The following is a 26561-nucleotide window of genomic DNA, read 5'->3' as shown; positions in this document are numbered from 1 at the left end:
TCTCTCTGGGAACAATGACTTGTATTCACAATGGCCAAATGATTTCTGCCTGAATGAGCCTGTTGCCTGTTCTTATAGCCGTATTACTTTGGGGTGACAGACAGTTCCAATCATCACCATCAGATATACCGAACTTCTCCACCTGCAGAGTTGGCTTTTAGGATTAGTTTTCCTTGAGTTTTTTGCGGGTGGGTAAAATGAGTGGTCAGTGGGCCTAGTGGTGGTTGCAAAAAGATAACAGTGGTGGTGATTTTTTAAGCAAGAGGCTTGGATGCTGCTTATGTAATCGACCTGGCCTCATGCAAAGAGGGCCCGAAGGTTTCCTGGACACATGCAGACAAAGAGACATTGCCGGTGTTGATACAGCTTTTCACTAAGGTGTGGGTAGTAACTGACTGTTGTTTCTGAATGAAACCCAGGCTTTTAACTCCGATATGAATAAGACAAGAGACTTCCTTGCATGAGTTGACTGGGATATTCAGGTTTCTGTGAATGTGTTGTTTCAGGGCCGCTGACAATATTAGAGCATTAGCAAGGCTTTTTAGTTACACTTTTAGCAAGATTTTGTGCTTTGTAGTGAAAAAAAAATAGTGCCGAAACATAAAAAAAACATCTTGAACCAATTAGTATAGAGGCGAACCTTATTAAAAAACAAAACAGTTTTAAATTAATTTAGACATATATTTAGGAGTATATAACAACTCAGTTGTACACTTATTAAAAAGGAGACATAATCTCAATTATGTTCACAAAACAACAACACAGGTTTTTAGACACACACTTACACAAGGACTTTAAAAACTAAGACAAGTGGGATCTGATTGAGGTTTAGCGTTGGGTGGGGTGACATGTCGTAGTCAACACGATCCTGGCTGCTGTAGCCACTCTGCGGTTCCCCTTGAGCACTTTATATTATTAATTGTAAACATGAGCTCATTCTGAATCGGGACCCTCTTTCTCTGCAGCTCTAAACGAGATGGAACTTAAAGGAAAAATACAAAGAAAAAAAGGGGGGAAAAAAGGAAGAGAGCGCCCTTTTCACTGTGGGTGTGAGAGGAATGATGGAGGGACGAGGAGTGTTTTAGTTGAGAGCTGCTCCCTCCGCCCCCGGCCTGATTGCTTGTTAGCGCGCTGACCTGCTCCACAGCTGGCCGCCCCTTTGGGCATCCTGGCAGGTTCACCTCGCGTGGGAGAGACAGGGCGATGGCCCGGCCGTGGTCACCATGGTGACGGACGACTGCCAGCATTCGTCAGGGCGGGGATTGCCAGTTGGTTAGTGTTGCGAGTATCTGTGTGTTGTCGCTGTGTTGTACCAGAGAAGTATGTTCATTTTAGAACCGCGGGTAGTTGTTTCCAGTCATGCTCACTTCACAGACTGTTCTCTTGTTTCAGATTAATTAGTATTCTTAAAATCTACTCAAGTTGCAGAGTTTTCCATGATTTGCCTTGTTTAGTTTAAAAGCTTTGGACAAGAATTCTCTCATCTCACCAGCTAATTGACAAATACCACTTTAGAGTTAGACCCAAACTTTCCTTTTATTAATGGCATACCCTGCTTTTTTCAATTTAATAAAAAAAAAAATATATAAATCCTTTTAGTTATTATGTCTGGCAGTTGTCTGCCTATTAAAATAGAGTGTTGACATTAAGATGAAACACATGACCCAGGGTTTAAAGTGTTGCTTAAGTTTATGACTGAATACACCCTCTGTGGAGCTTTGGCTTGGAACAAGATTAATGTTAGGAGGAGTTCAAGAAAAATGCTGCAGAGGGAAATAAAAACTAAAGAAAGCTGCAGCAAAAAAAAGTAAACGGGCAGGGGGCTCTGTTAAAAGAGCCCCACAACCCAAAAGGGAAGTGTCTGTTCTTCCACTGAGGAAATGCTCTAGTCTGGACCGGTGTGATTTTTTGCCTTTGCCCCCCCCCCCCCCACTTCAAGTGACCAAGACAAGTTGGCCTTTCCCATGTCTGGTGTGCACACATTCAAACTGGCTGCAAAATGAGTTTAACATCTGGTCATGGGCTGTGGTGTTAAAAAGGCCCTAAAAGAGCGGGAGCCTCAAAAGAAAAAGTTTGGAGGATGAAATGAAAGTGATAGAAGGAATACACTTGGGAATGTAAAGGGGAAGAGAGTGAGAGATGATGTGCAGAAAGGGGAGGGAGGAGGACGAGAATGAAAAGAGGGGGATGAAAAGAAAAAAGAAAGAAGGAATGAGCGGGGGATAGGTTTTTTGGCCCTGTCGATGTCTCAAATAGGAGGAAATGCTTAACACATTTTCCGGCTCTGTGCGCATGGGAGTTATTTTTAGCTCTGAAGGGCCGATCAAACGAGGTACATACATTTCCCAGAGCAGGACATGGTAAGGGGAAAAAGACAGCGCAGTTTATCGCTTAAAGCAGGAACCCCCCAACCAATATGGTGACCAGGCGCGACGGCCGCAGCAACACATAATTTGGGACTGGACGGGATGTTATTCTATAGAGGCTAATAACGGCCCCAGTATTTTAAAGGCCTACGGCAATCTGCTCAGAGGAAGCCGGCAGTGTTTTGACAGACCCCTGAGAGAGAGGGAGCAGGAAAGGCTGGACTTTTGTAATCCCTCCTCCTGTTCAGACGCTAAGTGTGAATACTTGAATGGCATAGAAAACACTTTTTGTAGGAAGATTTCCACAACATAAATAGCCTACTTAAAAATACCATGGAGATGATTCGCTAGTTTGAATAACTTCTTTCCTGCATTCCCCTGTGTGTCAATCCACATCCAATCATTTGTTTCACTCTGTTTTTTTTCTCTCTCCGTTTTGACCTTTTGTCCACATGTCCGCTGACAGGGCTCAAATATCACAGACATATGCACGGAGATGCTAATGCACGGCGTCCTCCTCAAGATCTCGGCTGGAAACATCCAAGAGAGGATTTTCTTCCTGTTTGACAAGCTGCTGGTGTACTGCAAGAAGAAAAACAGGTACCCGGGGCCCTCTTTTACCTGTCACTGTATATATGCCAAGGAGATTAATTTGAATTCTCATTACAATATGTATATAGGGGAGAACGGGGTAATCTGAGACACTTTTTACATTCGCTCCCCTCTAAGCGAGCTAAAATGATTCATCGCTCAAATGTACACATTTCCCAAAGAAAATGTACTTTTACTTGCAAAAAAGACATTTTTGTGAAAAAAAAACATGCTTACAACATCACCATGAGGTCCTCTCTTTCATGGCCAAGGGGAAATGAGAGGGGCTTGAAAACATATATCTCACATGACCAAAAATGTGTTCCGTGTCCTAGATACAGGGGGTGTCTCACATTACCCGATGTCTCACATTCCCCCGTCCTCCCCTATGTAGAATAAAAAAGAATATCGTTTTTTTTTGTTGCCAATTTCAAATTTCATTTTCGTCTCTGTACGGCTACAGGACATTTAGTGTTGACTTTATAAGTGATTCACTGCACGGGTGCCTTTTACTTTTTTTTAAGAAAAAGGGAGCAGTGAAATGTGGGAAGCACTTTAGCTCTTCTTGAGGGAGTTGAAAGGAGAGTTAGGCGCTAGAGGAAGGGACACGTGAGAAAGGGATTCGGGAGGTTTTTTTAAACTTGGGGAAATGGGGACATGTGATTAGTCTGGGTGGGGAATATTATTCACCATCTGTGGACACACACACACACACACACACACACACACACACACACACACACACACACACACACACACACACACACACACACACTAATGTTCTTTGCCTCCAGTAGATTAATCTCATAGGTACTTTCTGAGGAAATATACCATATATATATATATAATATGTAACATGTATCAGTGCAAGTTCAGTCAGGAAACTCTTGCTGATTACAGACCATTGTTTTGCTTCTGCAGGCGGAACACCTGTTGAATGGTCTGTTCTGTTAAAAGCTGAACCTATATGTCCCCAGATATGTGCCTTGTCATTCACACTGAGCTACCGATGCATATGCTAACAATGCCCATAAACGTCCATTGTATGCATTTCTGGCAGCTTAAACTAACAAGCTGGCACCTGCTTTGATTTTGCCATTACGCTACAGTGTAGAGTCTGCAGGTAGTACAGAAAAAGCAGATCCCTTCCCCTAACAAAATCAAAAATAAAACTAGAAAGAAAATAACATGTGTCACTCTAACCTTGAATTCTATGCATTGGTTAAATTCTTGTGATTGCTTCTCTCCACCCAAGGCGTTTAAAAAACAGCAAGACGGCCACAGAGGGTCCCCGCTACCTGTTCAGAGGCAGAATCAACACAGAGGTGATGGAGGTGGAAAATGTGGACGATGGCACGGGTGAGTGGTCCAGTTAAAAGAGTTTATTTTGGGGCTAATAAATGTTTACGTGGTTAGACTTTCTTTCTCTTATTTGCTCTAACTCGCTCTCAGCTCCTCATTTATTATTTCAGCACTGCTGGCAGCAGGGGTTAAAGTATGTGCCATAATAACCCACACAGGAACATTGACAACATAGTCCTTGGCTTGAACCGGTGGTGCGCAACTGTGTGATTTCATTCCTGGAGTCTTGTAAAAATAAGAGATTTACCTACGAACATTTCTGTTTAGACATCTATAGTTACATATCCTTGGGACTGCGCTGGTACTTGGTGAACTCCAGCACTTGTGTCTCTTGGCCTCGCACAGCCACTGATTATCATTTATATTTGTAGAAAACCGTCATTTCCTCTCCAGCAAACCTAGATGGGCAGTAGTATTGAGTGTTTTTTTGGTAAGAGATGGATGGCTTTTGGTCGGGAGAGGCAGGTCGGCGGTGCTGTAACTCCTGGGTGATCTGCGCCACCACAGGCAGCAATCTGAAATCCAGGGCGTCCAGGAGTATTTTAGCACGGATTCCTACGTAATGAAAGCGCAGAGACTTTTTTTCTCTCCTAGGCACACACTTGCTGTCTGAGGTTGAAGAACGCCCTACTGCATAACACATTAAGGACACCACACTGTAGATGCTTTTAGACAAGATTTGAAATTGATAATTGTATTGGTTTGTGTTGAGTAAGAGGGAGAAAACTAGACGTCCCTTTGGAGAACAAAATAATAAGAGATTCAGGTAACAGCAAAGCAACATTTTCCATTTGCTTTGGGTTTCTTCACTTTGTTAACATCCAAACTTAATCGTAGGTGTTTAATCACGAACATCCATCAGTTGTGTGGGAGTATTCTGGAGACTCTGGTAGTAAATAACGCTGATGGATGGCCCCCCCTTCTGCATGCGTGTCCCCTCGTTTATCTCATTAAAAGGGGAAGAGCGATAATCGATGAAGCACTCGATAAAGAGTGGCTATGAGGGCCCCGGCACTACAGCTGAAAAAAAAAAAAAAAAAAAAGAGAGCCTAGAGCGAGTGTTTACCCTGAGATGGATTACGTTATCCTGGAGCCCACAGTGTTACGATCACAGCCTCATTTGGCTCTCCAGTCTCTCCTCTGGAGTCCTGCCTCGTGTTATTGCTGCGTTTTATGCAGTGACCCTCGTTTACCGTGCAACCCGCCTTCCCAACAGCTCTGTTTACAGTTGCCGTGATCAGCGCCACCACTAATTGGCGGCCCCTCCCTTTCCGACACGAACAGATATACTCTGAGAGGCTAAATGGGTCTTAAAAAAGTCGACCTGCGTTGCTCATATTCCAACCCCTTTCACCAGGAGAGAGAGAGGGCTTTATAAAAACTATGGCAAATTCAAAGATCTGTGTGTCTGTGTCTGTCCTCTCTGCCCCCTCCTCTTGTCTGGTGCCTCGCAGCTGACTACCACAGCAGTGGGAACATAGTAAACAACGGCTGGAAGATCCACAACACGGCCAAGAACAAGTGGTTCGTCTGCATGGCCAAGACCCCGGAGGAGAAGCAGGAGTGGCTGGAGGCCATCATGAAGGAGAGGGAGCGCAGGAAAAGTAAGAAAAGGCGCTCTAGCCGTATCAGTGTCAGGGCGGGGGTAGGGTTAACTTTTAATGCAGTCGCTTAGGGTGAACTCCTTTTTTCCTTTTTTTTTCTCCCCTTCCCACCATCTGTATTGAGTCAAATTACTGAGAAATACTGTATATGCTGTGTTTGGGAAAAGCAATACCAAGACAATTTTAACCTGAACAATTGTAAAAAGTGATTTGCATCTAATAGTGAAAACGAGAAATACAGCACTATAGTGCCTGTCTTTGCAAGCCCAGTTAAAGGTGGGGTCAGCGTTTCTGGAGAATGGCTGTTATCAAAATCACTGAGTATGCGCTGTGTGTACTGTGTGTGCGCAGAAAATAAATCCAGTGTTGTTAATACACAGCCTAGGCTCTTTAAACTGGTATGTAAACAAAGTGTAAGAAAACACATGTGGCCCACCGTAGCTTGCATAATGCCCGTTTACAGAGCTAAGACAGACAACACAAATTGAAGATGGCATATTTTTCTGTTTCTGTTTCACCAATTTACTTTATATTTGGGTGTGCAGGATAAACTGTTGTGTCACCGTGTCAGTGCCTATAAGCCTTTTGAAAGCTGACACTGAACACACCGCTAATTAATAGGAGACATTAACCTTATCCAGACAGTAATAGATGTCACGTCTACTTTAGCTCGAGTGCGAAGATTGCCAATGCCACCATATTGACAGCAGGCTTTTTGCTCCTTCCTCTGCTGAACAGGTCTTAGGCTGGGCATGGAGCAGGACACATGGGTGATGGTGTCAGAGAAGGGTGAGAAGCTCTACCACCTCATGACCAAGGGGAACCTCATTAAGGACCGCAAACGCAAGCTCACCACCTTCCCCAAGTGCTTCCTGGGAAGGTAAGGAGATCCCACTGTGCCACAAATCGGTGCAATCTCTGTCACTGAGATGAAAGAAGGGAGTAAGCGCGTGTCAAACGGGGGGGATGACAGTGTGCTGTGAGTGTGTCAGATAAACCAGACCGAATATGTAATGTTGAATTCTCAGATGTACCGGCCTCAACATTTAATGGAAAGTAGGTATAGAGAGAGGCTTTGTGCTAGTGTTAAGGGAGTAATATAAGAACCTACAGTGAATGGTAGTATCTCCAAAAGCGGATTACGCACAGCACTTTAGTACAATAGATCTCCCATACCTGCTTTCATTTTTTAAATTGGCAAAGGATTTTCTGAAGTCAGCAGCTACGGTAGCGAGAGGGGGAAGAAAGCGCCTGTGCTCATTGTTCGGCGGTCTGTGTGTTGTTGTACATATCTGCAGTATCAGTCGTGGGAAAATCAAATCCTGCCAGGTCTTAGCCCGTGAATCTTATTTGAAGGATTATTGGTGTGCTGTGCCTGTCTGGGTAACGGATCGGAACATCGAACGCATAGATGTAAATCACAGGGAGATATCTCTGTGCGGCTCAGCTGACTTGCCCGTTTTGTCCCCCGTAAGCTTTCTCTGCTGACAGGAATCTATGAGGTCACTGCAGTTGAGGGCCTGTTATACCAGAAGGGCAGCTGTGCATGTGTGCACACATATGACATGTTTGTCGTTGCCTCATGCCCTTGAGTTTTCCTAGCTACCCCGGTTGCACTTTCCATGCTTAGTTTCTAGTCTAAACAGAGTCCGTCTATCCTTCCCCGTGCTGCTGATAGGTGAGGATATTTACTGTAAAGGGCTGCTTTGCTCACAATCCTGTCCTTGAGCTATTTTTAAGCACACGAGTCGGTGCCCCCATTTCGCTATTTCGCTTTCATCGTTTAGGATGTAGACGTCTTGCTGTCATATCGGTTTGCCAGGTTTTAATGCAAGTCAATGAGTTTGAAAAAAAAGTTTGCTCTGAGTTTGCCCAGGGTTTAATCCTGTCCAGGGAAACATTTCTTAAACTATGTTTTTTTTTTAAACTTTCTTTTTATTTGTTTTTCAGGTTTAGTGATAACAAACAAACAGACAAAGAACACGTAGGGCAAGCATGGGCCATACTAGAATATAAGTACAAGTACAACAGAGTTCAAGAATAATAATTTAAGAAAATGACAGGAAAATGTACAATTAGAGTGGGTTACATTCCTCACAATGGTCAGACCATTTTTTCCAGGCCTTGATATAGCGGTCAAACTGTAGCCTTAGGGAAAAAGGTCAGTCTCTCCATACAGTTTATTTCATTGACAATAGCGACCCATTCTTCTTTAGAGGGTGGCTCTTCCCTTAGCCACTTTCGGGTGATGGCTTTCTTACATGCAACAAGAAGGATTTTGTAGAGGTATTTATCATGGGTCATAAGGTTGTCCGGCAGTTTACCCAGGTATAGTATAACAAAGGAGTTAGCAACTTTTATTCCAAAAATTGAACTTATTTCTTTGGAAATCTCATCCGAAAATGGCTGGATAAAAGAGCAGTCCCAAAATATATGAAAATTATCAGCCATGGGTTTACCGCACTGCCTCCAACATCCACTCGGGCCCTGAGATCCCTGCTGCATGTATTTAATTTTTGGAGTCACAAAAAAACGTATTGTATTCTTCCAGGAAGATTCACGCCAAGATCTTGAGTTGGTAGTTTTAACCTGGTTTTCCCAAATATCACTCCATTCTTCTTCAGTTATCTCCAGGCCCGATTCCTTCTCCCATTTTTGTCTGACCTGGTCGGTGGACTGGTCTTTAGAATTCTGCAGTTCCTTATATATCCAAGAGATTAAATGTTTGCTGCCTTTGACCTTGTATGCCTCGGAAAATATATTTATCAATTTAGATTCACTATCCGCTAGATGTTTAATTTCTCTATTAAAATAGTCCCTGACCTGGAGATACCTGAAGAAGTCACAAGGTCAAATACATTTGAGAGACGACTAAATGACTCCAGAATACAACCATTGGTTATAGAACAATAAGCAGTTATACCTTTGTGGACCCACTGTTTAAATTGCATATCAAGGCTAGATGGTGTATGAGAATAATACAAATCTACAGACATCTGGCTGCAGCCAAAGATCATGTTTAAAAGGGAAAATTGTAAGTGACGGCCAACAAGTGTTTCCATAGAGCTATGACACCATGCAATTCAAAAGTAAAATGAAAAGAGACATAAAATGAAATACAATCTTGGTCGGATGTGTATTGAAACCGTGCTCATATCTTGACTCCTTTCTTGAGACCCTATACCAAATTTCCCCCTGCTAACGCCTCCGCTGCATACCGAGGTTTTACAAGTGTGTTTTTTAACGTAGATGTTATGACTGGTAGTAATCACACAGACGAGATATATTGTCATTTCAAAATCTCTGTTATTTTTAAGAGCATGGAGAAAAAGAAAACGAGGGAGACAGAGAGAGGGGAAAAAAAGAAACACCCCAAAAGTACAATTGGACATAGTTGTGGCCATGTTACATGGCATGGTGGTTTTGGAATGAGGAGCTATACTTTCTCCTTCGGTCCTGCGCAGACGACACCGGATCCCTCGCGGTCTGGATTGAGGAATGGATCTGTCAGCTGAAAAGACTAAGCGGATCAAACGTTGGTCATATGTGGGCACCTCATTTGAGTGTGAGGAGATCATGTGGTGAGAAAAGCTCAGGGAAGCTCCCCCTTTGGAAAACCCAACCCCTCTTTGTACATCTTGGCCGATACCTGGGTGAGCACTTGAGACATCTCTAGCCCCTTCTGTACTTCCCCCTTGTGTGAGATGATCTCGGAGATGAATGGACGTAGGCGTAATTGGTGAATTGGAACCAGCGTGGTATGTCTCTGATGAAAGCCACATTGCCTAGGGCTTCAACTCGGGGCCCACTCCCTCCATTGTAAAAGGCATTGCTTTTATTCTGTTTTCCACTCCTCCTCTTTCTCTTGTTTGATTTTTAATTCATTTCCTTAAGGCCGACGGCTATTTTTGGGTCCCGACTCGAACTCCTCCCCTATAAGTGGTAACAATCGTACTTGCGGTTCGGTTTCCTGTGACAGTGTAATTCATCAAAGGAAATGTGTGTGACAGCCACCTACTCCCAGTTATCGTCCCGTTTTTAACCTGGGAATAGAACAGAAGGAAAATAAAAGAGATTCAAAGTGGTAGCCTTTTATTTTTTTGACAGAGAATAGTAAATGCTTGTGTTGATGAAAAGCCCTTCTAAAGAGCCAAATGAAAAGGTCAGGACAGTGTGTAAGAAATGCCCTTTGTCTTTGTCAACCTCTGCTCTTTCTTTTTGACATTACTTAGAACACACCTTCTGCTATCTCGGCATACAGAAATTATTTGTCCAAGCAGAAGCTCAATAGAAAGACTGCTGCTTTTGCTCCATATAGCTACAGTCATGCCCAAAATTATTCATTATTCAAATTTTTACATAAAGTTACTTTTATTCAACCAGCAAGTTTTTTCTTGATCAGAAATTACACAGGCTTCTCCCAGAAGATAGTAAGACGATGTACATGAGGCATCATTTTGGAAGAAAAAAAATTCATTGGGCGCTCCGGTGGCGTAGTGGATAGAGCGCGTACCATATTAGCTCCGGCCTTCGTTGCAGTGGTCGCGGGTTCAAATCCGACCCGTGGACCTTTACTGCAGGTCATCCCCCCTCTCTCTGTCTCCCCATTTCAACTATGTACTATCTAATAAAGCTTGAAAATGCCAAAAAAATTATATAAAAAATAATAATAATAATCTTCTTTTATTTACATTTGAACAAAAAGTGACATGTCCAAAATTATTCATACCCTTCTCAATAATCAAAAGAAAAAGCCCTTATCGCTATTACAGCAATCAAACACTTCCTTTAATTGCTGACCAGCTTTTTGCATGTCTCCACTAATATTTTTGCCTATTCATCTTTAGCAATGAGCTCCAACTCTTTCAGTTTGGAGGGTCTCACTGCCATCACCCTGATCTTTAGCTCCCTCCACAGATTCTCAATTGGATTCAAGTCAGGACTATGGCAGGGCCACTGTAAAACGTATGAATAATTTCGGGCTTGACTGTATATGCACCAATTAAAGTGCGAGACACAACAAAACACCAATAGTTGCACTCTCTGATCTACAGTAATGAGTCTCAAACATATGGATATTCAATTTGCTCCACATGCAGATTTCAATTGCATTAAAAACTGTTTGTTTAACACGTTAAGTGTGTGACCCTAGCCTGCTCCAGGCCATGGGAACCGCGTCGTCCAAACCTTTCTTGGTGTTTTCCCTTTTCCACGGTTAAGGTACAGAGGTTGACGAATTGACATTGTTATAGACTTGTGTTTTTCCCCCTGTGGTCTGCAGCAGAGAGTTAAGACGCCAAGGATGAGTGGTTAAAGTGTGTAAGACATTTGAGCGGCCGGACGGAGGAGGGGGTGGAAGTGGGCTGTTTGGTCAGTTGTCTCTCTGAAAACATTGGTAATTGCTCCTGTTGGCTGGATGCTGACACCCGGGCCACCTCTGTCATGGCCTGGATGTGAATTTCCGCGGAATTCCAGCGGTGCTGCTGGCCGTGTTTGTTTGTCTTTGGGGAGACAGGACTTCAAGGATGTAATCAGATAGGCTACTACCGCGTCTCTGCCTCCCCTCTTTCTTTCTTCATTTTGTCCTCTTTCTTTCACTCTCTCTCTCTCTCAATCTCTCCCTCTGAGTCACTACATTATGGAGAATCATCCCATTTGCTCATTTGGAGAGATGGGAATGATTGGATCCTGTGTTTGTTGTTTTGGCCGCCGGTTTGCCTACTCTTCCCAGTTGTTAATGACACAGAGCAAAAATTGTATCTTTTATTTTCCATCGTGAACTTCCTATGATCCTGTTGAATCCTGTGTGTTTGATAGTGTCAAGGGATACGTTACATTGTTAAAAACACAAAACAAGACACACAGACTAAACTAAATCCCGCTGGTTATTTCAACAGACAGATTTGGCCCCCATCAGTAAATAAATCACCCCTCTTCGCCAGGATGGTGTTTGTTGCCATAGTCACATCAATTTAGAGTAAATGTTGTCCGTAGCAAGTTGTAAAGACTCTCTGTAATGATGGCAAAGGTCAACACTTCTTTTCCCCTTTTTTTCCTATTTACAGATTATCAAGAGTAAATTCAAAGCTCTCTGCACCGATCACAAACACACACACAGTCTCCCTGTTGGAGTAATGGGATTTCCCATGGGGATTTTTTGTGTGTACTTTTTTTGTTTTGTTTTCCCTGAGTGAGTATGTGTGTTTACTATGCCTTTACTATGTTTTTCTTTTGTTGTGTGTGTGTGTGTGTGTGTGTGTGTGTGTGTGTGTGTGTGTGTGTGTGTGTGTGTGTGTGTGTGTGTGTGTGTTTTCCCCCCAGTGAGTTTGTGTCTTGGCTGATGGAAATTGGTGAGACCGGCAACCCAGAAGAAGGGGTTCACCTGGGTCAAGCTCTGCTGGAGAATGGCATCATCCACCATGGTTAGTTCTCACAATATACTCCCTCCCCCCCACCCTCTTTTCTTCCACCACTCAAACCTGCTTCATCATCCTTTCCTATTTCATATCTCAAACCAAATCTACCACAGTCTAATTTACTTTGCACCTCATGGCTTGGAGCATGCAAATCCCGCGGCCACTTGCCTGACCTAACCTCTAGCCATGTCTAATAAATGTTCCTCATTCAACAAGCAGAGTTTCACAACAACCCTTCCTGTCTTGAGCCTTACGGTGCAGATGCAGCTGTGTTATTCATGTCTTAGCAGGTGTCCCATTTAAACACTCTCTTGACTCACTGTTTAGGTAAGGGATTATTAATCTCTTCTCGCCGTAATGTTTTGGTCATATTTTTCTCAGTGGCTGTTCTGTGGAGAGTGAGGCTTAACCTGCCTTATGCTCTTCTGCATTCATACTAAATGGCGCGTACTGCTCTGCTCAGCATGTATTTCTTTCCTCAAAAGCGCGGGGCCCCAAGCCAAGCTGTATCTTAAATCATTGAGGGGGTTGCTTTATTGCTTCCTCAGAGAAATGTGATCGCACTGTGGAGCTGTTCCTGACCGGGAGGAATAACTCTGGGTCCCTTCTGAGCCCTCTTTCAGTGCAGTAGTTACAAGTCCCCATGTGAAAAAACTCATAGAATATGATTTCATAAAATCCTTTAATGGAACCCGCACGGCTGCGGCCAAAAAAAAGCCAGAGCCAACTGTCATTACTTTTAGAAGGGTCCTCGACAAAGTTCCCCTAAAGCAAGCGTACTAGTAGGAAGTTATTAACAGCTGTGTTATCTGTGACCACTCACTCTGTATTGTGGTTTGAGTCTTCCGCTAGTCTGGAAAGCTTGTTTCACCGTGCAGCAGCCCCTGCTTGGCTTGTGTGTATTTTCAAACCTCTTGTACTTTCAAATTTGAAAGCTAAAATTAAAAAAATGCTCCCTCAGGGCTTTGAGACTTTTTCATTCTGGTACTCCTCTTTGGGGAAAAAAAAGTCCTGATGTTTTGAATTGCATTCCTTCAGTCACAGACAAACACCAGTTCAAACCGGAGCCTGTACTGTACCGCTTTCGCTACGACGACGGCACCTACCACCCCAGAAGTGACATGCAAGATGTCATATCTAAGGTAACAAGTGCAATATCACATACATTGCATTTAAACTCCTAATGCACACAGTAACACAGAATCTTCTCTCATTTTTGCCACAGGGTGTTCGGCTCTTTTGCCGCCTTCATAGCCTCTTCACTCCCGTCATCAGGTAGGCGGCCATGATTTTCATTCCTCTTCACAGCACTGCGACCCATCCAGGTGGGACCCCAGTATAGATTAGCGTTTGTCTCCTTCTCCTTAAAAATAGCTTCACCACAAATCAACCACGACTAGAGGAGGAAAATATCATGATGAATTATAAGCTCATGATTTGAAAAGAGGAACTGAATTAGGGGTAGTTGGCAGAGAGGGTGATGGAGTGCGAGCAGGGGCCTGTGGGTGATCTGGGCTTGGCAGGTTTTATCTGCTCGGTCTCGAAACACAGATGCGGTGGGAAAGATGGAGTCTACTTTACGAGCAGTTTGGGTACGTGTGGAACACAGTTAAATTGGTAACAGTGTGATGAATCTCCCTTGGTGCTTTTGACATCTAGTTTTCTGGATTTAATAGCCCGTTGGAAAATGTAGTAACAATGTGACGAGTCAATGTCGAAAGCTCAAAAAAAGGGTTACTAAGTGGACCTTTGGTTGGGATTGTGATGTCAAAGGATATTGCCAGTTTGTGTCTCTCTCTCTTTCCCCTGTTTTCTAAACTCAAACATACAGGTGGTTTCTGCTCACTTTATCATTATTTTTGATGTATTTCTATACAATAACTGTCACATTGCTTAATCCATTCATCACAGCTAATATCCTAAAAAAAATAGTATATATAAGGCATTTTTACAGGAGGCATTCAACTGCAATACACAGGTCTTATACAATTCACGAGTGACTGAGAGCATATTGATCCTGCGCTCTAAAAATCCTGGCACAGAGTTGTGCCGCAGGACGGAAAACATTGATTCCAATTCTTCACCATGCCACGGGATGCCAAATAGCCTTTTTGATATCTGGAGTTCATCACTGCCGTTTCCAAAGTTTCTGTGCTGAGAGTTCTGTGTTCCATTATATCATTTGGATAAACACTTGGAATAAAAAAAAAATTATTTGCTGAGAAACAAGTGTCTTGTAGTGGGTAATTAGTGGAAACAAGTGAAAGCAGAAACCTCCAACATGCCCATGAAACAGTCACTTAAACCCAAATGCAAAACAGGTGTTTTTTTTTTCTTTTTCAATTTTGGTATTTTGATGAAACAATTGTACAACAATTGGAGCAAATCAAGCCTTGCTGCATGTAATTCGCCCATCTCTTTTGGTGCTTCCTCTCAATCTTCACTATAATATCAAATAAAGTACAAAAAATGGCAAGAAAATAAATAAAGTAGTAGGGGAGAGTGGCCTAAATTGTGCCACTTTTTACTCAAAGTGACTTTAAAGTGAGGCTTTGACAGTAACGTCTCCAACTCTCATATGTACATATATTTTAGGGTGTTGTGCATCCCTGGCAATAAAAACTTTGGATCTGGAATAAACTGTTGAAGAAATATAGCTTTCGGAAAAAAAGTTGTCTTGTGGCAAAACTTGCCCCCTGTGTGGTGTAAGTTGTGCCGTTGGAGAGAATACCATGGGGTACATTGTGCCATTGATATATATCTCATAAACTGTAATGCAAGACAAATCCATTAGACAATCACTTATTTAAGGTGTATTTAAAGTAAATATTTTACAAAGATTGAAGACAATTTTCTTAAACAAGGCCTAGCAGATCTAGGTGGTTATGCCTGCAAAGCTCACAATGACAAAGTCACCATCATCATCTTTCTGGCCATCTGAACTCTCATCAGTGGTGTCGTTAAGTGGAATGGAGATGTTAGTCTGAGCTACTGTAGACAATCACTTTATTTTGGTGACCATCGTATACAGCCATGCCACTAGCACAACCCTCAGAAATGTAATTTGCACTAGCTGCTCCGCCCTTGTAGAACCAACTGCCACCTGGCATATGCGATTCCCCCTCCATTTCTGCCTTTAAATCAAGGCTCAAAACCCTTCTGTACACCATGGTTTTTCCTCCCCATTAACTATCTTACCTCTGCACTACTATCTTTGTTTATATGTGGATGTCTGGGCTTTATGACTTTTATTTTGGTTATTGTTATTTTACCTTCATTTTTTACCTACTGAATGCACTATGTACAGCACTTTGGACAGTGCAAACTGTTCTAAATGTGCTTTTATAAATACATTTGACTTACTTACTTATAACTCACCCCAGGCCCTCTGGCACAAATCACCCCAACCCCAGAATTTTGGATAATAAGCATGATGCAGCAGTTTAGGGCTGACATCGTGCTAACTATACTCAACAAAAATATAAACGCAACACTTTTGTTTTTGCTCCCATTTTTCATGAGATGGACTTAAAGATCTAAAATTCATTCCAGATACACAATTGTACCATTTCTCTCAAACATTGTTCACAAATCTGTCTAAATGTGTGATAGTGAGCACTTCTGCTTTGCTGAGATAATCCATCCCACCTCACAGGTGTGCCACATCAAGATGCTGATCTGACATCATGATTAGTGCACAGGTGTGCCTTAGACTGTCCACAATAAAAGGCCACTCTGAAATGTGAATTTTTTTGCTTTATTGGGGGTCTGGGGACTCAGAACCAGTCAGTATCTGGTGTGACCACCATTTGCCTCATGCAGTGCAACACATCTTCTTCGCATAGAGTTTATCAGATTGTCAATTGTGGCCTGTGGAATGTTGGTCCACTCCTCTTCAATGGCTGTGCGAAGTTGCTGGAGACGGCTTATGGTGGAGAAATTAACATTCAATGCACGAGCAACAGATCTGGTTGACATTCCTGCTGTCAGCATGCCAATTGCACGCTCCCTCAATGCTTGTGGCATCTGTGGCATTTTGCTGTGAGACAAAACTGCACATTTCAGGGTGGCCTTTTATTGTGGACAGTCTAAGGCACACCTGTGCACTAATCATGATGTCAGATCAGCATCTTGATGTGGCACACCTGTGAGGTGGGATGGATTATCTCAGCAAAGCAGAAGTGCTCACTATCACACATTTAGACCGATTTGTGAACAATGTTTGAGAGAAATGGTACAATTGTGGATCTGGAATGAATTTTAGATCTTTAAGTCCATCTCATGAAAAATGGGAGCAAAAACAAAAGTGTTGCGTTTATATTTTTGTTGAGAGACACAAAGTATAGCATACTAAAGCACTAAAACATGTGTCAAATGTTTTCAAACGTGTTTATAATTGTTCAGACTCAATAATCAAAAAACCTTGATCATGGAAATTTTACTTTGAAAGTCAAAAAACTGTTTTTTGAGCTTAAATGTGCTTATATCTTATTCCATGTTTCTCCCTTCTTTACAGGATGAGTTAAATGGATGGCTCTTCTTAAATATGTGGTCACATTTCCAATTTCTTCTATGGTTTTCTAGAAACAAGGGGTGGCACATCTTCCCCACCGGCACAACTTAGGCCACTCTCCCCTATTTAGATATTAAATCTGAACAGTGTTTGAGGAGCAGGCTTCTTGTGTTTGAACACAAAGCCCGCTGGATTTCAAATGGCCTGATAAAAAGCTTCAATTTCACACAAAACTGTGCTATAGCTGGAGGGGGCACACTGATGCTGCATGTATTCCAGCATAGAAGCTTCTCTGTATTTCTGTTTGATCCAGCTACTGAAAAGCCTAAAGGGTGATTTTGAATGTGTGTGTGTGTGTCAGCATTTAGTCCATCAACATTTGTATTTAGGTCAAACCTCTTGATGGAAAAACTCCTGTCGATGTACTAGAGGTGTGTGTGTGTGTGTGTGTGTGTGTGTGTGTGTGTGTGTGTGCATGCGTGCGTGCGTGCATGTGCGCGCGCGCGTGTGTGTGTTGTTCTCTCACTGAGGGCCCCAGTACAAAGCATCACAGGGCCTGGGAATGCCAGAGTTTAATTGGAGCAACCAGCCCCTGCCTAATTAGGTAACATTTTCTGGCAGAGCGATGGAGAGAAGCAGGGGGGGGGGTGGATTCAAAGTTTTCTGAATCCATCCATCAACTCCGGGGGATCTGATTGCACAAGTTGAAATGTAAACCAAAGAACACTACTATGTACAACACAGGGGTAAACGTTTCATTATGCAATTAGAAGATTTTTTTAATATGCACACGGGAAGGCTACAAACCCACAAAATGCAGCAGAAGTCACTTATTAATGATCTGCATACAGATTCGTCAAACCACCCATTTAGTTCAGAATCTGAGCACTATTGACAAGTTCTCTTCATTACACTAATGACTAAATTTTTCAAAATTACTAACAATATGGTGCATGATACTTTAGCAACTCATCAGGATTGAAACAGTTGATTGAATCATGAACTTTCAGCACCTTCTGTATAATGTATTCCAAAGAATGCTTTAAAAAAATAGAAGCAAAACATTTCCTTTATTGTCCATATACCCTCAACAAAATGTCAAGGCAAACTTTTCTATTTGCACAGCAAGTTAAAAACTCTCTCTCTGACCTTTCCCTCTGTTACTCCTCAAAGTGCTGCTGCCTCACGCCTAACATATGGCTGCCCACTGGTCCGCTGTTTAGCCCTCCATTTTTCACTCTTGACAGCATCACTGTGCCCCAGCCACACTCTACCCCCGAATCTCCCTTGTCTCCAGTTTTCAATTTGGGGTGGATAACAGGCTGCCTCTTCTGGTCCAAGTGGTTTACGCCACAGCATGGCAGGGCAGGGCTGAGCAACGTACCTCAACGGCTGATACAGCGCTAATGTCCAAATCACAGACCAACACAGACTGTCAAATACAGTTACACAACAAAATGATCCATTGTTGGGGGAAACGGGGGCAGAACTCTTTCGCCTCTCACGCTTCGCATGCTGAAGTGCTCCAGACAGCTGAGATTGGACTTTTAACTTGGCCCACATGTAATGTTTGACTGTGTCTGACACACACACCCACACACACACACACACACACACACACACACACACGTACCGGCGTACACACACACACACACACACACACACACACACACACACACACACACACACACACACACACACACACACACACACACAGTTCAAATAGGCATTTGTGTGTGTGCGGTCGCGTGTGTCTGAGTGAGTGTTTGCATGTGGTCAAAACGGTGGAGTGTTGGTGGTGGTGGTTCTGGACTTTCCCAGTCTGCAGCCCAGGCCCTGAGTGTCCCCTAGGGAGGCCCTCGTGTTCATGGGAAAGTCACGGCTCCATTTCAAAAACAGGCATTCTCTCTCTGGATGCCTTGAAGCCGTGTGGGTAACACTGTAAACAGCAGCACCAGACTGAGATGGGGGCAGCCCAGTGCCAAACACTGCTGTTGCCGTGGTCACAATAAAGCTGTTTTGCCGTCACCAACTGTCAGAAACTCACTCAGATGCAGCTCACAAGCACTTATGATGCAATTGTAAGTGCTTAAAAAAGCGACCACGCCTTGCAGACAGTGGGAATTATTAGTTCTTTATTTTTGGGATTTGTGTTTAAAATAGACCAAGCAATTATTCTTCTCTGCATGTTCCCCAGCATCTGGGTTTATGACACGTTTTACAGAACTGTAACATGGCACAGACCCAAGTTTAAAGGTGTCATTTTGTTTTCCTACTTCTTCTAATGAAGTTTTTCCTTTCTGCCCATCCAGGGATAAGGACTACCATTTGCGGACCTACAAATCAGTGGTGATGGCCAACAAGCTGATAGACTGGCTTATTGCACAGGTAAGCCCTACAACTTTAATGTCGTATTTCAACCTTCAGTGCATTTCATTCATAGATGATCATATAGTGTTATACTTTATACCAAATAAACCAAATTGTAATGAAAGTTTCTGAAGTAATACACAACTTTAAAATCATGAATTCAATGATTTTATGTTGATCTGTGGATCGCTTTGAATGTGCAACAGAGACAAGAAAACCGAGACAACAAAGCCTTTCTTGCCATTAGACTCAATGCTCTCAGTGGAGCTGAAAAGAAACGAAGAAAAGGCAAAAGCAGAATTGATTGGACAGCTGAGCTTGATTGACTTTGACGGCAAGCTTTGAGGTTTTGAGGTTGACAGATTGATAGTCCTGTTCAGGATGACAACAAAGAAATTAAATGTATATGGCGACCACCACAGAATCAATGGCAGACATTGCCTGTCTGTGCAATGTGCATATAAGTGCATCTGTGTGTGTGTGTGTGTGTGTGTGTGTGTGTGTGTGTGTGTGTGTGTGTGTGTGTGGTATATGAATGTGTTTGATGCACGCCTTGTGTAATAGCTCTCACTCTTTCAGTGGGACTTCAAGGAGCTGTCACACTATGCTTTCTTGACATGATTTTGGCCGTGATGGAGCGTGTGCTGGCCTTGGGGCTTTTTGATACTGGAACAAAGGAGGAGGGTGTCTGTGTGTGAGCGTGTGTGTGTATGTGTTTTTGTGAATGTGACATTTCTCTAAATGCACAATGTCTTTTCTTCTGTCTCTCTTTCTACCTTTTTCCCTTGACTTACTTCCTCCATCCACTCTTTTCTACTTAAATCTCTCTCCTCCCTCCACTGCGTTACAATCTATGTCTTTCTCTTGTCTATTTTTTTCTGGTGCAGGGCGACTGCAGAACCAGGGAGGAGGCGTTGATCTTGGGGGTGGAGCTGTGCGACAATGGCTTCATGCATCACGGTACAGCATTTTTCACTGCTAAGGGATTTCCACAGACCAAAACAAAAAGAAAAGAAAAAGAAAGACAATTTCTGATCCTGCTGTTCACAAACCGTGAATTAGTCATCATCACATCATTGACTAAATGAAAGCTCAATGCTTTGGGAGCAACCGCACAGAGGGCGCTTGGCATTTAGCATCCTGTATTAGAACACAAACCACTCTTGTTCTCTTTCCATTTCTACTTATAATCCCTTTGACACGCCACTGGAATAGAACTTTTTTTTCCAATCCAGTGAATTAATTCATGCGTTCTATAACTCCACGTAAACCTGTTCACATATGACTTAATAAGTAACTGAGAGTACACGCATGGCTTGCTTTAGCTGTGAGAACTTGACGGCTAACACATGGATGTTTGGCGGTTTAAGTGCAAAATTGTCAGTAACCATGGTTACTGTTGGTCCATGTGAGTCAGGCTTGTTTTTAACTCTGCGCTTCCCCTCGTGCCAAAGTCCACATCATGCCCAGTATGAGTCACGGCATGTCTCCCCAAAACTGCTCCATGATGTAACCGCTTTGAACGACCCAAGGTTCAAGCCCCTCACACTGCAAATTACCAGCACATCTATGGAGCATAATAGTCCCCAGCCATCAAACTTCCTTTGACATCCACAACCTGCAGGGTAATTTGACCATTCGTGCCAGTAAATTATTTGGCCTGACGATACAGCCATTAAAACTATTGGCACTATATCTGCTGTTGAGTAGAGTGAAGTGAGGGAATGTTAGAAGGAAACTCTGTGTTTTTTGCCTCTGGGTTATTTTTTTGTTCAAAATGTTGAAGTCTGGGTGAAGGCGCTACATTGCCTTGGAGACTGGGTTCATTCAAAAGTGATATCTTACCACAAAAGTGGGGTCTCCCTTTCTGTCATGGTGTGTATTTGGGCATTCTTGGATACACAGTGTGCTTAGTCATGCTACATTTATGGCATGTCATTGATAAGGTTTTAACTTCTTGACTTTTTGCTGTTTTCTACTTTTGCACAGCACCAGACACATGTTCTAGATGTGAAGAGTTTCAGATATTCTCCACTGTGTCCAAGAAAGAAGGGAGAGTCAAGTTTAGAATATTTTGCAGCCCATTTCACACAAATCACTGATAAAACCTGTGTGTGTAATACATACATTATTATCATTTTTTGGGGGGGGCATTTCTATGCTTTATAAGACGGCTTTGGAGACACAGAGATGAAATGGGTTAAAGAGGGGAATGACATGTAGAGAACCAACCATGAGCCGGATTCAAACCCTTGGTCTGCTGCTCTAACCACTACCCCACAAGTGCCCCTGTAATAAATACATTTCAATGGATTTTCTAGCTGTCCAAGCATCCGTTAGTTTCCATAAATTTCCCTACAATTTGTCAAGTCTTCCTAATTTTAGTCAAAGTTGTGCAACCGTTAGGAAGTAATGCAGTGCATACTTTCAAATCTACAAATCTAACTGTTTGTCAAAAATGATTGCAGAGGTGATGGATTACATATCTATTTGCCATTAACATAAAGATTCAGCAAGGTTAATTAAATTTTTTTTTTTTTTGGACATTCATTCATTCATGACTTTGATGTTCTCTCCTTTAGTGTTGGAAAAGAGCGAATTCAAGGACGAGCCCTTGTTGTTCCGTTTCTTTGCCGACGAGGAGATGGAGGGTTCTAACACCAAGCACAAACCCATGAAGCACGACCTGAAAATAGTTGAGAACGTCATCTCCAAGTCTCTCCTGGTGAGCGCTCTCTCAATCACAGTGCTCCTCTGCGGTTTGTTAAATGAGTCGGTCAGACTTATGTGTTTTGGCATTGCTAAAAACGAACACACTACTCAGAACAAATAAATCATTACGAAGCACACAGCTGTGTGGAAGAAAAAAGTCATAACTCTGCGTAAGTCCCTTTTATACCTCAGTAAGCATTCTTATCAAAAGGGGGTGAGCAAACACTAGTGTGGCTGCAATCTGTCTGTACCAGTATCTGCTTCTGTTGTGTGCATGTGTTCCTCTGTGAAAATGTCTCGGCCTGCTGGCTTGGGATTTTGCTGATGGTAGACGTGTCGCTTTTTTTCTTTTCTTTTTTTTTAAAGATAAGGCCCAGCGATGGAGGCTACGGCTTTACCCTGGAAGAGAGGAACAGAGTCCCCATCATCAAATCTGTAGAGAAGGGCTCCCCAGCAGAGGTACATGAATGCACCACACATGGACTGTTTTGTGTTTTGAATTAGCCTTTCAGACACAGACAACGTCTTAGTCCCAGAACATAACACCATGTGACGATCTTTACACTTTCAGTTGTTTATGGGCTTCTTCTGTCTACCAGATTTCCTTAAAAAAGATGATTACCGCATGGGCAGAATTGAACATGGCTTTGGTTATTTCAATAGAACTGGCTACAAATAGGAAATCTCTATAGCCATTTTGCATTCAGCAAAATGCAGATTGGGCAAGTGTAAGATTAGATGGTGCGACACAACTTATTAAATGATTGCTCCTCCATTTAGGAGTCTCCAGTTTTGTCTGTTACCTCAATGTCAGCATCATCAAAGCAATCAAAAGTCAGCTACACAAATTCAAGTGTCAAAGTTACCAACGTTGAACTGTATTTGGAAGCATCGTGAAATGTTCCTTTTTCTCATTACGCAATTCTACACAGAGCGGTGCAATCAATCAAACAAAATATAAACCTCTCACTCTTTGTTCCTCCACTAAGGCTGCTTTAGTGCAGTAAGTGATGAACATGAGCACATTAAAATCATTTTTGGTGCACTATATATTTCCTTTTCCTTTGGTGTTCAGCTTTGATCTGATGGGCGAAAATGGGGCGGAGGAGTTTGAAGGCGAGTGTGATCACTCCGAACGCACCACTCCTAATTCCCTGCAGCCCTGAAATTAGTACTGAGTGCATCTGGAAGGTCTGGATTGCATAGAGAATGGGTGTTTTTTGCTTTTAAATATTCAATCTGGGACAATGAAATTCACAACAGAATCCAGCTGTATACTCAGAGATAAAAGTTATCCCACATTGTCTCCTATGACTGGGAATGTGTACGCTCTTTCTTTGTGATTTGTAGAAATCCTTTGGGAATATCTGTGTATCTAGTGTACCCAAAAAAGTTAACTCTAAGCTAAAAATGGCAAACATTTCATTGTGATTCCGTATGGCATTGAAACATGATGCTTGACTGTCATCTGTTCTTTTCTCTCCTCTTCTGTTATATTCTATTTATCTCTAAGATGGCCGGCCTGGAGGTGGGAAAGAAGTTGTTTGCAATAAATGGAGACCTGGTGTTTCTCAGGCCTTTCTCTGAAGTGGAAGTTCTTCTCAGGCAGTATTTCAACAGCATGGGGCCCCTCAGGGTGCTGGTCAGCACCAAGCCAAGAGAGTAAGTCAGATTGTGCATAGGTGTGTGCATCTGTGTCAAGGTAGATATACTGTCCAAGTATCTTATTGTATCAGCTTGCCTCTTCTTCTTTCCCTTGGTCCCCAGGACGGTAAAGATCCCGGACTCGGCTGATGGTTTGGGTTTCCAGATTCGTGGCTTCGGTCCGTCTGTGGTCCATGCTGTTGGGAGGGGTAAGAGACATTTCTTCATCTACCACTTGAGCAGTCTGGCTTCATCAGAAACGGGGCCTCCCACCTTTTCTGTTATCGTGACACAGCTGGCAAACAGCTGCCACACCAGTCGTTGTGGGCGTGCGTGACTTGGCCGTGAGGGGCCAATTTCCCCCCCTGCTCATTCCATCCATGTGTGGCTCATATGGTTGGTTAATGGCGCTGCCAAAACGGAGAATTAGCTAGTTTATCTGTCACTTTCCACTTCACAATGATTCCCACGTACCTATTCAAATATTCCTCAGCCGATCGGTTCCTTTGTGTGATGGGAAGGCACTCTGATATTTTTTCTTCTCCCTACCTCCTGAGTCCTGAGTCTTTGTCTCAAAACACAGCATGTTTAGTGGCACTGCTATCAGACCTGGCACAAGAAAGATAAGGTCCAATCCAAAAACAATCCATGGCCTTGTCTGGCTGTTCTCAGGCGAAATTGAATCTCTTTTTTCCCCCCTTTCTTTTTCTTAAGCAATCTAAGTGGGATAGCAGGGTAGAAAAAGTGCTGTGGTATGTGCTTGCATCTGTTCAACCGTGCTTGTGTGTGTGTTTGTGTGCATGTGTTGGCTCGATGATGTGGTTGCCTGGGAACCTGTGTGTTTAAGTAGATGGACCCGATCCCCCGCGAGACCACAAGGTTCGACAGGAGCAGGTAGCAGGAATTAGAGGCAGAGAAAGTGGGAGGCCGAAAGGTTTATCTTAGGTTCTTCAAATACATTTTATTTGACAATTCCCTGTATTTTCATTGCTTTATCTTGGCACTATTATCGGTGATAAGATGTCTTTCCTTCGATGGTTTTACTCTGCACTTCTTTGACATTGCTTTGCTATCAATTCGTCTATTTCACTTTAGGTACTTTTCTCGATGAAGTTTGTGGTGCCTATTTTAGCTTGCCACGTTTGCCAGTGAGTCTACCACTTTGTTTGAGACTGGAATATCGCAACAAATACAAGATGAATTGCCCCTAAATATGAGCAATCAAGGTTCTCAGAAGATGAAGATAAATCCCAAATCACTTATTTCACCTTTAGCGATAGTGGATAGATTACCATGACCTATGTCCACCATGCTAATGCTACACTAAGATGTTGAACATGGTAAACAGCATGATAACATTGTTTTGGTGAGCATGATAACAGGCTGACGTTAGCATTTAGTTTAAAGCTCTGCTGGGCCTGAGTACAACCTCATAAAGCTGCTAGCTTGGCAGTGGACTCTTCTCTTGTTTAATTTTAGCAGAAGTATCTACACCACTGGCACTCTAACTATCCAAAGTTTTTGGTTCTTAGTCCAAAAAACTTGTTGTTTCTGTTATGAATATGAAAACACTTCACAGCATGTTTACTTGAGGAGTTTTTCCAAATAGAGTGTATACAGTTATTGACTATTGCATTATGTCACTGTGGGAAAGGAAAACAAATATATGCTTCACATTCACACATGAAGTGGTGCAAGCCCCAATAATATGAAGGCCGGAGTGCTGTGTCTTGTACTGCACCTGTTTGTATCCTTGGCTTCCGAACATTCCCTATCGCATTGTTGTGTTGACCTGTGGGTTGTTCTTCTGTTCTATTATTAAATACAGTGGACCTTCTTTTTAAATATATCTTCTTACTTACTCACAGACTGTTGAAGCAGTAGAGAAACCACAGCGTGATCATTTTATTCTTCCAGTATTACAGGGGATACATATTCTGTATATTGCCATGTGAGGTATGCTTGGTGTGTGTGTGTTTAAGGAGATATGAAAACAAATGGGGAGGAATATTTAGTCTGCCATTGCACTTCCCTCCGATAGCTGTAAACCTTGAAAGTCTCTTTCTGGTCTGAATCACAGCATCCCTCAGTAGAGTAGAGAGGCCCCAGATAAACAACTTCCCTCCTCCACACTTCGCTCCCTCTTTCTCACACTCGTCCCGAGCTGCCAAACAGGAAGCAAAGTTGCAAATACAAGGACCTAAGAAGGAATGTTGCTTGGGTCCAAATTATTTGTGTACATGATGTGAAAGATGTGATGTTTTTTTGGGGGGGAATGTGCCGCTGGTGTTGGTTTTTACTGACTCAGCTCTTCACCTGCATGATAACGTTGCTGTAGTGTAGCCCTTGATACCTCTCCTTTATCTCTGTGTGCCCTTGTCTCGGTCTCACGCCAGGCACGGTGGCAGCCATCGCCGGTCTCCACCCTGGCCAGTGCATCATCAAGGTGAACGGAATCAATGTGAGCAAAGAGAGCCACGCCAGCGTCATCGCTCATGTCACCGCGTGCAGGAAGTACCGACGACCCACACAGGTGAGGCCATGGGGACGGGAAGGAGGCCAAACGCACAACAACACACACTGCAGTTCTCTAGGAAGTTTAACTTTAAATGTGGAGTGAGTCAGCGATTCTGGATAATGCTTGCTGACAATAATTTTTGTCAAAATGAGTGAATATCTCTCTCTCATAATCCGCTACCTGTACATGGTGTGTGTGTGTGTGTGTGTGCGCCGGAAAATGCAACACATGTTATTACACACAGCCTAGGATCTGTAATCATCAGGCATGTTGTAAGCTACAGTGGGGCCCCCTTTGTTTACATACCCATTGTTTAGATACCAGTTTACTAGGCTGGGTATTAACACTAATTTTTAATTCAGGGAATAAACAGTGCGGACAGGTAGTGGATTGTGAGGAGATATTCACTGATTTTGACAAAAAAGTGATTTCGACGACAAGCGTCCTCCAGAATTGCCGAATGTT

At 42.8% G+C, this 26561-nt stretch overlaps 1 protein-coding gene across 1 annotated transcript in view; it reads left to right on the top strand.

Annotated features, from left to right (window-relative positions):
- prex2 (phosphatidylinositol-3,4,5-trisphosphate-dependent Rac exchange factor 2) overlaps positions 1–26561 on the top strand; it is a 101017-nt gene that overhangs the window by 23180 nt on the left and 51276 nt on the right. Inside the window, exons 7-20 of the mRNA XM_080050609.1 lie at positions 2833–2966; positions 4213–4316; positions 5774–5923; positions 6662–6803; positions 12245–12345; positions 13378–13481; positions 13565–13614; positions 19165–19240; positions 20110–20182; positions 21805–21947; positions 22301–22393; positions 23448–23596; positions 23702–23787; positions 25975–26111. Coding sequence (XP_079906735.1) covers positions 2833–2966; positions 4213–4316; positions 5774–5923; positions 6662–6803; positions 12245–12345; positions 13378–13481; positions 13565–13614; positions 19165–19240; positions 20110–20182; positions 21805–21947; positions 22301–22393; positions 23448–23596; positions 23702–23787; positions 25975–26111 — 1542 coding nt within the window. The remainder of the gene's footprint in view (positions 1–2832; positions 2967–4212; positions 4317–5773; positions 5924–6661; positions 6804–12244; positions 12346–13377; positions 13482–13564; positions 13615–19164; positions 19241–20109; positions 20183–21804; positions 21948–22300; positions 22394–23447; positions 23597–23701; positions 23788–25974; positions 26112–26561) is intronic.

Source organism: Ammodytes marinus (assembly GCF_949987685.1).
Source record: "Ammodytes marinus genome assembly, chromosome: 21".
NCBI lineage: Eukaryota > Metazoa > Chordata > Actinopteri > Uranoscopiformes > Ammodytidae > Ammodytes > Ammodytes marinus.
The sequence above is the reverse complement of the archived record's forward strand: the minus strand, read 5'-3'. Positions and strand labels throughout refer to the sequence as shown.